At 59.5% G+C, this 10,766-nt stretch overlaps 1 protein-coding gene across 2 annotated transcripts in view; it reads left to right on the top strand.

Annotated features, from left to right (window-relative positions):
• FOXP4 (forkhead box P4) overlaps positions 1-6,853 on the top strand; it is a 50,505-nt gene extending 43,652 nt beyond the window's left edge. For both annotated transcript variants that reach the window (XM_036249037.1, XM_036249036.1), the window contains exons 14-17: positions 2,565-2,686; positions 3,975-4,041; positions 4,540-4,709; positions 5,073-6,853. In XM_036249037.1, the coding sequence (XP_036104930.1) occupies positions 2,565-2,686; positions 3,975-4,041; positions 4,540-4,709; positions 5,073-5,217 (504 nt within the window). In that variant the 3' untranslated portion in view covers positions 5,218-6,853. The remainder of the gene's footprint in view (positions 1-2,564; positions 2,687-3,974; positions 4,042-4,539; positions 4,710-5,072) is intronic.
• Positions 6,854-10,766: the final 3,913 nt, after the last annotated feature.

The following is a 10,766-nucleotide window of genomic DNA, read 5'->3' on the forward strand; positions in this document are numbered from 1 at the left end:
TGAGGAGTCCCTAGCTCACAACCTTACTTGGCTCCCTGGTTCTTGGGTCCCCCTGCTGGCAAGTGCAGAAGCTGCAGTTAAATAGGCTACCTCCCCCCATCCCACCAGGTTTCAACAAGTGTCCCTAAGGCCCCCTCCCCACCAGTGCCCAGGAGTGGGTGGGGTCTGCGCAGGGCCCGCCTTCTGTGCTCTGGAAGTGTGCTGAGTGCTACGGGAGAGACTGCTTCATGACCTTGGTATCCCATGCCCAAGTCCCAAAGCTTGGGTGAGGAGCTCTGAGTCTCTGATTGGCTGCGAGTGATGTCATTTCCTGCCAACCACAGCCCTGCCCTCTCTGTCAGCCAGCAAGGCCTTCCTGGGGCCCTCCTAGCACAGTCTCTAACCTCCAGGCCAGTTGGATATTTGCTTTTGTGAATGATAGCGCCCTCTATGAATCATGATGATGATTATCTGATGTTTACTTTAATATTGCATGTTAATCCCTTGCCTTTCGGGGTGTCGGTGTAGAGCCTCACATCCATAAGGCAGGCTCCTCCTGGGGGCAGAGCAGCACTCGGCCCCTACCCTCCTTTCCTGTTCTCCTAACTGTACCCCCTCGCTGCATCTTTACTCTCCTTTCTTGAGGTCGGGGGAACTGGTTTAGGTGACTCCTTAAATCAGTGGATGATTGTCATGACGCCACCTCCCCCAGAGCCCAACCCCCTTGGCCTGTCATGCCGCCCCCCACTGGTTGCCCGGCCCTGGTCGCCTCAGTGGCTGTCTCCCCAGAGTGCTCACCTCCGTCTCCCCTCACCCAGCCTAAGTCTCAGTGGGAAGCTGGCTCCGTGACCGGGTGGAGACCTTCCGGTGAGCAGTGTTCAGCTGCCATTTCTGCCACAGTGGCAGACTGGGCTCACTTTGCGGGCCACTTTGACCTTCAGGAGTTTTGCAGCTTCATCCGTGTTACTTGGGAAACGCACCCTGTCTGCACCCAAGTCTTTCCCTCCCACCCTTACTTCCCGCCCATTTATCTCCCCCGGAGGTCCCTCTTCTCAACTATTTCAACTCCCTTCCTCCTCCTCCACCCCGCCGGCCCCCGCCCTGAGACGCTGTCCACTGCAGACCAGGGCAGAAGGGTCAGGAGCCCGCGTAGGCCAGGCCAGCTGCCATTCATCCGGGGACAGAGCTGCCATCTGCCAGGCCGAGGGCCCTCTCCAGCCCCACCCTGTGTCCGTCCCCTTCCAGGGCCCATGTTGTGGGCCCGTCCCTTTGTTTACGCAGCCCCCGCCAGACCCCTTAAATTGCCGTTAATGTTTCAGCGTAACGAATTAGTCTCTCATCACGAATCAGGCTTCGAAATGAGGGAAAAAAGCCCCGGTGAGGCCATCCTCGGAAATTGGGGTCATTCTCATTTGCAAAGCGGAGGATCGGAGCCCCGTAATGCGGGCAAATTTATTCCGAGGCAGGAGCCCCGGCGTGATTAGGCCCTTTGTAATTATCGCTCCAAGAGATTCCACTCCAGCCGCCCGCCTCCCTCGTGGATTAGCAAGCGAGTCGGAAAAATACACAGGATTTAATTAGAGGCAAATTAAAATTGGTAATGAAATCGGGCCAGTTGCAAGTGGCAAGAGTTGGAAGGGAGAGAGGGAGAGGGGATCTCCAGGGGCACAGGCTGCCCGCCCTGCCTGCTTTCTTCCCCATTTAGAAATGTAAAGAGGAGACACGATGGGAACAAGGGGCGGTGAGGGAGGACAGGTAACAGGGACAGGGACGGCGGGGGGTGGCGCTGAGCGAAGAGCGCCGGGATGGGACTGAGGGACACGGGTGGGAGAGTGGGTGGAGTAGGGCCCTAGCTCAGGCTCCTGGGGGCGGGGGGCAGGGAATTGGGCCAGGCACCCCCACCTTCACCCAAGTGTCCTACAAACCAGATGACCTCAATTCCAGAAGTTACTCTGCCAGGAGGAGGTGGGAGCGACAAGGTGACTTTTCCGCTTTTCTCTCCTCCTCCTGCCTTACAGCTACTAAAGCCACGCTCCCCTTCCTCCTGGTTCATTTCAGCAAATACGCACCAGGCCTCTGCTGTGTGCCTCATGCTGTCAACAAGCTGTCTGTTCTGGGGCACAGCTCCCAGCCGTGGCTCCCCCTGCCCAGGGCGGAGAGCGGCCACAGTGAGACTTCCCGAGTTATTCCCCAAACTTTGCAAAGCTTAATGCACCTCCTGTGGGCACCTGGCTTGCAGGGCCTGAGTGCGACCTCATGACAGACAGAAGCCCCAAGTAGCAGTAGCATGTGTGATGGAAGATGATGGAAAAACAAAGTGTAACTAACTCCATATCGTTTAGCTGGTAGACAGAGTTTTCCAGAATTTGGCAGGGAGAAGGGGACAGACAAGGAAAAGGGCTGTCAGTAGTGAGGCTGTCAGTCCTGGGGCCGGAGAGGGGCCTTCGATGCCCTGTGGCCGGGTGTCCTCTCGCCTGGCCCCTCCCCCGCTGGTCCCTGGGTGAGGGAAGGGGTGTGCTCACCTGAGCGGGGCAGGGCCCAGCAGGCTGCCTCTGAGCACCTGCCCCTGGTCACTGCACCCCCAGAACGCCGTGCGGCACAACCTCAGCCTGCACAAGTGCTTCGTGCGTGTGGAGAACGTCAAGGGCGCCGTGTGGACCGTGGACGAGCGGGAATATCAGAAGCGGAGACCGCCAAAGATGACGGGGTACGTGCGCCCACCAGGGCGTGGGCCAGGTCTGAGGTGGGGAGAGAGGGGGTATAGGAACTCAGGGGAGACTGAAATCTGGAAATGACAGATGATTTGAAAGAGGACATTTATGTCTTATTCTGCCCTTACTTCTGACGGAGAGGAGTTGAGGAGCACCTGGCACTAGAAGGAGACAGCGGCCCCAAGTGGGCATGGCCGGAGCTGGGACATGGGCAGATGCCAGCCAGTGTGGCCGTTGGTGAGGGGCTGCCATCCCCTGAACCACTGTCCGCCATCTTATCACAGGAGGAGCCCATGGAGATCCCCAGGTGCCACCTCTTCATTTGACAGGAGAGGAGGCCCAGAGGGAGCAAGGGGCTGGAGGGCGGTCACACAGCAGATCCACGGCAGAGCCGAGTCTCTGACCTCCCATCTGTGACCTGCTCAGCTGCACAGTGTTTTCGGTGGAAACTGAGGAACCTGGCGGAGGGTCAAAACCTCCCCTTTGGGAGGGTCAAAACCTTCCCTTTCAGCATCAGAGACATCAAGTCCCTTCTCCCTGGGCAAGAGCCTCCCACCCCAGGCAGCCGTGGGGTAGGCCAGGGTCGGGACCTGGAAAGGGGAAGGAAAGCCATACCCTTCTGAGTGCTACGCTTGGTATCATCACGTCTCACTCCGCTTGGAATCAGGAGATCTGGGTTCAAAATACTCCCTACCAGCTGTGTGACCTCAGGCCAGCTCCTTAACCTCTCTGAGACACTCTGTGAGCTGGGGGTGATCACAGTGTGAGTCATTGCTTTCCCTGACCCAGCTCCCCGACACCTTCCTGGGCAGAAAAGCCTTGGGTCCGGAGCATGTGGTGACTGGCTGAGCACATGACTTATTCGATGTCCCGAAATTCAGGATGGCAAGAAAGTGTGCATTTTATAAATACGGGACTGTCGAGGCTATAGCTTGGACCTTGCCGAACATTGGAAAATCTAGACTAGAGAGAAAAGGTGCTGGGACGGATGAGGTGAAGACAGGCAGCGGGGGGAAGGGCCCTTTCCCCACACCCTGGCTCTGAGACACGTTCCAGAGTGAAGTCCCAGCATGTCACCTTTGCGGGGAGCTGCTGGGACCTGCTGCGCAGGGTCAGCGTGAGGACGGAGTAAGGTGGGCGCACAGGTGCAGCAGACAGTGGCCCACCCTGCTCTGGCCCCCAGGACAATGAATGGGACAGCCTCTGCCACAGAGCAGGCCCTCGTCAGGGTCAAGGTGAAGAGTAAGTGAATGAATGAACCCAACACCGCCTTCTCTCCTCCAGGAGCCCCACCCTGGTGAAGAACATGATCTCCGGCCTCAGTTACGGAGCACTCAATGCCAGCTACCAGGTGACTGGGTCCCTCCCAGAGCCCACCAACCTCTCCTGGTACCCTCCTGCCCCTCGGTTTCCCTTCCACACACCCCTCTCCCTGCAGAGGACCGGTCTGTAGGAGTGAAGGAGGAAGAAAAGAACCCCGGCCCTTTGCCTCACCCACCTCGACTGCATGTGGGGGTGGGGACACCTTGCTTTCAAGACTAGGTCTAGGGGAGCAGCAAGGATGCCGCATCGCCGGGGCTCCTTCCCTGGCTTGTCAGTCTGGAGGTCCTGTCTCCTGGAAAGGGGCTGCGTGAGGCCCCGAGTCCCAGGAGAGGTGGGGGGAGCAGGGCAGGGTCAGAGCCCTGGCCTGGGCAGGTGTGTGGTATTGGAAAGGTGAGCCGGGCTGGGGCTCTGCCAAGACAGCTGCAGGAGGCCAGTGCAGCAGGCGCAGGGGAGGCTCTGTAGGGCTGGGGAAGGGACCAACCCACTGAGTGCAGCCCACTGACAGGGCCGACCCGGTGCCCTCCAGGCTGCCCTGGCCGAGAGCAGCTTCCCCCTCCTCAACAGCCCTGGCATGCTGAACCCCGGCTCCACCAGCAGCCTCCTGCCCCTCAGCCATGATGATGTGGGTGCCCCCGGGGAGCCGCTCCCCAGCAATGGCAGCAGCACCCCTCCTCGCCTCTCCCCACCCCAGTACAGGTGAGCACACAGCATGGACCCCCACTCCTCCCCAGGCCCACAGATGTCAGGGAGGGAGCCCTCTCCCACTGCAGGTGGGGTCACCCCTTATCACCCCACACCTGTCCTCCCAGGACAAGTGGCCTCTCTCCTTTCTCCTTGGTCTTCTCCTTCCCCTCCTCTCTCCTCCCTACATCCTCTCTCCCTCTCCCTCTCTCCCTTGTTCTCTTCTCTCCCCTTCCCTTCAACTAGAGCCCTGGGGGACATCCGTCCCCAGTGGCTCGGGGGTGCCGAGTCCCGCGGAGGCTGCCCGTGGACAGAATTCTGGCTGAGGTCTCCGGGAGACAGGGCAAGCCCGAGGGGCCCACACGATCCTCTGTCCAGCCACCAGGTGCAGGTGAAAGAGGAACCTGCGGAGGCGGAGGAAGACAGAAGGCCCGGCCCCCCGCTGGGGCCGCCCAACCCCAGCGCCGGGCCTGCCGAAGACAGGGACCTGGAGGAGGAGCTGCCTGGAGAGGAACTCTCCTAAGGGCCTCTAGGGGGAGGCAGGACAGGGGTGAGACCCCTCCTGGAACCCAGGCCCCACTTACCCCTACTCCACAGCCCCGCCCAAACCTCAAGGCACTTCCAGGACTCAGATGGGGGCTGGGCCAGCAACTCCCAATGCGACCAGACTGACAGACGTCCAGGGCAAGGACAGGCCTGCCCCCAAGGGGAAACAGAACCCCTGGTCTGGGACCAACAGAGGACACGGAGGGCCCAGACCCCTCCCAAACCCTCCCCGCCACCAGCAGCAGCAGGGCCCTCCTCCCCCACCAGCTGTCCCCCACCGGCCCGCAGTGCCATGGAGACCCGCAGGCGGGGCTAAGCCACCCCTCAGACCCAGGGCCCCTCGCACTGGCTCTGGCAGTGTTTTTCTAGCCAGAGGCCCCCACTTCCCCAATCTGTGCTCCCTTCCACCTTCTTTTCCATACTGTGAAGAAAAAATTCTCCACCCTCAACTCACACCCCGCCCTGGCCTGGGTGGAGGAACTGCCGGTTCCAACCATCCCCAGAACCCCGCCCCCTGGGCTGTGCCCACCCAAAGCCACAGCTGGGCCAGCGCAAATTGTGTGCCCTGGGGGGTCCCTGGGAGCGGGGCCACCTGGCTCCAGCCCCTCCACCCGACCCGAGGCGGGACCCAGGCTGAACTGGGCCTCCATCCATTTGCTGGATGCCCTGCGGCTGCCCCAAGCCCAGGGAGGTAGGAATTGGCCCTGAGCCGCCGCCTCCAGGAGGCCCATGCCAGGCGGGCTTCTGGAGCTGGGGCCGATGAAGGGAGCCCAGCCTTTCTTGAGGCTGGAGTTGGGGCAGAGGTGGTGCCCAACTGCCAGAAGCATCCTGCCTCTGTCTCAGCTGGTGGGATTCATCTGGCAGCTGCTGTGACCCACCGGGTCACCCTGCCCCCAGCCTACAGGTCCCCTACTGCAGTCCTCCCCCCCCAGCACCCTTCCCTGTCCCCCGCAGTTAAATGGATGACCAAAGACCTTTCTTATGCCAGAAGCAAAAACCAAAACTTTTTGTTGGCTTTTTCCTTTGTCGCCTCCTCCACCCCCTGCCCCTCCTGCCCCTGCCCCTGCCCGGCCCCAGGCTGGAAGTCCTCCCTCCACTTAAGTTATTGTTTTAAACCAAAGTTTACAGTGTCTGTTGGTGGCCAAGACCCTCTCTCTCCACCCCTTCTCACCCCACCCTGAGGACCCTGGGGCTCAGCAGGGGCTGGGGCCCTGTTCACCTCCCCTCTGCTTTGGCCCAGCCTGGGAGAAGGAAAGAGGGCAAGGGAGAGGTGGGCCGCCCTCAGCCCCCGTCCCCTCGGGCAGTGGGCATGGAGCCCTCGTCCCAACCCTGGGCTGCTTCCTGGGGACTCTCCAGACCCCTCTTTAGGACCAAGTCCCCCATCACGCTGGGAGTGTGGATTCCAGCCAAGGAGCTGGAAAAAGGTGAGACTCTCCACAGACCCCCTATGGGGGATCCTGACTTGAGGCCAAGGACTGGGTGTGCTGGGTGCCCGTGACACCCCAGGCCAGGCCCCTTTGCTGAGAAGACTCCTTGGACTATTTCCCAAGAAACCCCCACATACACCCCTTCACAAGCCACCCCTCCCGAGAGGCAGGGGGCCCCCCGTGTACTCCCCACCTGTGTTTCGTTTGACCAGCACAGAAATATTAAACGTCCTCTATACACCAGGCCCTGCGTGTGTCGCCAGGTGAGGGGGGCATTGAAGTGGGAAGCTTCTCTGCTGTGGGAGCCGGGGGCAAAGGCACCAGCCAGACCGCGGGGCTCCACAGGGGCGTTCTGCCAGAGTGGGAGCGGGCTTGAGCGTGGGCGCCGGGCAGCCCCCAGACCTGCACGGGGCTGCCCCTGCCCCTCCTGTCCCCTTCCGCTCCTCACCTGGGCATCTCTGCTGCTGGCTCTCAAGCCAGATGCTCCACCATCCCCTTCTCCCAGAGGCACATCCTGCCCCAGGCCCTGCCGGGCTGTTTTGAGCAGGGGGTCCTGCTGCCCGCACCTTCACCTGGCCCATCACCCATGTCTTCTAGGGGGTGCAGACGTGTGGGTGGCATGGAGCTGCGGGGCAGGACTGGGGTGCGCACATGCCTGTGTAGGCGGTGTCCGCGCAGGTGGGCTCGAGGTCCGAAAGGGGTCATTCTGACTTGCGTGAAGGGGCCCTGGGAACGTTGGAGAGAAGGAAAGGGGGATGGGTCCAAGCTGTCGAAAGCAAAGGTGAGTCGGGACACCTCTCAGGCTAGGGTCCCCCACACCTCTGTCCTCAGGCAGGGCCCAGGAAGAAGTGTGTACACAACTCTTGGATAACATGGGGGTTAGTGGCGCTGACCCCCCACACACACAGTTGAAAATCCATGTAACTCGACTCCCCCAAAATGGCAGTCATCCCTAGGCGTCCATGGGGGTTGGTTCCAGGACCCCCGTTAATACTCAAGTCCACAGATGCTCAAGTCCCATATATAAAATGACAACAGTCACGGCATACAGTCGGCCCTGTGTGTGTGAGTTTGAGTCCATTGGGGGCGGGGGCAACTGAAGGCTGAAAAGAGTTGGAACCGGTGTTCCCCGAGGGTCAGCTGTGCCGGGGAGGTGGGGAGGTGGGGAGGAAGAGGGGGGGTGTGGAGAAAGCAGGAGGACGCATTGTTTGCCCGCCCTGCTGGACTCCACCTGGCAGACTTGGGGAGAAGTGGGGCAGGAACAACGGGGAGGTAGGATCTGGAGGCTGAATCTGCGACCTCTCTGTCCTAGGCCTGTCTGGTCCTTCCCACCATCACTGGTTTTCTTCGGTCTCACACTGCCCTCCTCACGGTCTCATCCCTTTCACTCTGCCCCTACCCAGCCCTGGTCCTCGACTCTGGCCAGAGCCTGGGGTGAATTCCCTGTCCCTGCTTAGAGAGGACACCTCTGACATCCCGGCCAAAAGGAGCCCGGCCTGGGGCCTCGGTCCTGCAGCCCGGCCACCAGACCCCATGAAGGCAGCACAGCCTGCGTTGTGCTCTGCCCCTCCCTGCCCTCCACGGGGGCCGCGGGCCCTGTGCATGCAGCTAGCTGCGTGTAATCTGGACGGCAGCATTCTCTACAATAAAAGGCAATAAAACAACCACCCCCAACTCCACTGTGGCCACTTCTCTCCTCCCGGGACCCACCAGTCCCCTAGAAAGCTCCAGAGCGTCCAGATGTTGGCTGCCCGGCTCCCAGCTCCCTTTCTCCACCCTGGAAGGAAAGGCCTGCTCCATAGGCTGGCCCCAGAGACTCTAAAGGGTTGAGACTACCTTCAGCCTCACTCGGGACAGTCCTCCCAGGAGTCTAACCAATTCCTCCTTCACGTAGAGTTTTTATTTTATTCCTCCCACAGAGATATATACATGGCAAGTGCCTGGTCAGTGCATTTGGACATGGGTGGAAATCTATCTTGGGCTTTAGCAGAGGAGAGGGTCTTGCAATATAAGAAATAGGACCTGCTGTGGACCACACCTTCTGAATGTATCGATCGGGCTTACAATTTTCACAATGTTCTTGCCGATCTGACAGATTCTGTGAGGGGCAACACCCCTCCCCCATTGCCTTCTAAATAAGAACTCTCCCTCCCTCACTCCCCCAATCATGCTTTGCTGTCAGGAAGTTCTGCATGCTGTCTAGCCTCCCTCCTCCTTACTGTTATCCACAGCTATTGGGGCCAGGTCATTAGCTGTGGCTGGCAGCTTGTCCTGTTCTTGGCATTTCTGCCCTGAGGGGAGAGGGAAGCTATCTTCAGAACCTGTTCTCAGATTGGCAAAAAAAAAAAAAAAAAACACGTTACTCCAAGCAGACATTTTGACATTTTGAGGGTGAGAAGGTAGCACTCTGGGCTCTGTATTGGGTAGAAGTCCCCCTTCCCCTCACCTTCAGAAAGCTCTTCCCTCCTACCATTAACTGGCGGCCACCCTTGCCCAAGGCCTTTTGCCAACAGCCAGCAGAGGGCGCTTTAGACACAGCGTACTTTGTCCTTCGGACAAACTTGCCCATGGGGAGGATGGATGGGTGGGGGGTTGGGAGGAGGGACTCAACTTCCCTTGAGAGCAACAGTCCTGCAACCCCATGTCCCAGAGAGCAGCCTCTATTCCAGGGCAGAAACAGCTTCTGCCAGGAGGCGTCCCTGACCCCTCCAACTTGTGACCTATGAAGCATCCTAAACAGAAACAGGAGAGGAGGAGAGAAGAGGGGGGATCAGACGAGAAGCTGGCTCTGGAGCCCAGCACACTGAGCACAACAGAGGGCTCCATAAACATTTGCAATGGTAATAATTACACTTAACGAGCTTTTATTACGTACCAACCACTAGTCTAGACGCTTTATAGTTCATATAGCCTCACAACTCTGAGTTAGATACTGTTATTATCCCCATTTTACAGATGTGGAAACTGAGACCCAGGGAAGCAAAGGATTTAGCAGATGAAGCATTAAGAAGGAGAAACCATGGGTTTCCAGTGGGGAAGGAGAAGAGGGGGGCTCAGTGGCTTAGTCTCGGCTTTCTAGTGACACAGTTTATTTCGGCATTTTTCCTCCATGTTTTTTGAGACTCTCAGTGGGGAAACAGAGGTACAGAGTGTCTCAGAGCCAGGAATTAGGCCCTGGCTTCAGAGCTCCCCAATGCTGTTCTTGTCTAGGCGGAATGAGGTAAGTTGGGGCTTGGAATAGTCACTAAGGAACAGAGGGAACTGGAGGAAAAAAGGCCGAGACACCCTATAAAAATACTCAAACAGGGGCCTTCTGATGGAAAAGGGAGTCAGCCGCGAAGACAAAGAGGCCCTTGTGTGAGGTAGGGAACTCAGCGACCACACGTGTGCGCACGCACACACAGACACACACACTCACACCCCAGCATACACCTGAGCACGGCAGACGCACTGGGGCATACACAGGCCGCGACTCAGATAGACATGTTTACACTGGGAGGCCCACCAAGGGCAGGGACACATGCCACATGGTAGTCACAGTGACACCCCATCACATAGTCCCAGGTCCCCTCCACACCTGCAGTCTGTCTCCACCTCAGGATCAAAAGTTTAGAAAAACAGCCCCTCCTGAGAAGGTGGTCGTGGTGGCAGCCAAGGCTGAAAGGCCCTCTGTCCTAGGCAGGAGGGGTGGGGGGTGGGGGGGACTGGCAACCTTGGAGGATGGGCCAGGCTCACAGGACAGTACAGAAGTGAGCTGGGCACGAGTCCTCTGGAGCTCTTGGCCCAGACTACAAGGCTGCTACCCCACCAGGCCTCATGCGCCTCCTGCTCGCGTGTCTGGAACTCGGACCGTGGACATCAGCTGCTTCCTGGGCTCGGGGCGGGGGGCGGGGAGGGGGGCAGGTGCAGAGGGCGGGCCTGAGAAGCACAGGAAGGGCTGTGTTCTGAGAGCTGGTTCTCCGCCGGGGAGCCGATGGAGATCCGCTGAGGACCAGTGCTGCAGGGAGCCCACCCCCACAGGAGTCAGCCCAGCGAGCGGCCGGGCCTGCCTCGGCCACGTGCTGGCTCTGTGTTCGTGGGGAAGCTTCTGGACCTCTCT

This window comes from Molossus molossus, unplaced genomic scaffold (genome assembly GCF_014108415.1).
Source record: "Molossus molossus isolate mMolMol1 unplaced genomic scaffold, mMolMol1.p scaffold_m16_p_8, whole genome shotgun sequence".
Lineage (NCBI taxonomy): Eukaryota > Metazoa > Chordata > Mammalia > Chiroptera > Molossidae > Molossus > Molossus molossus.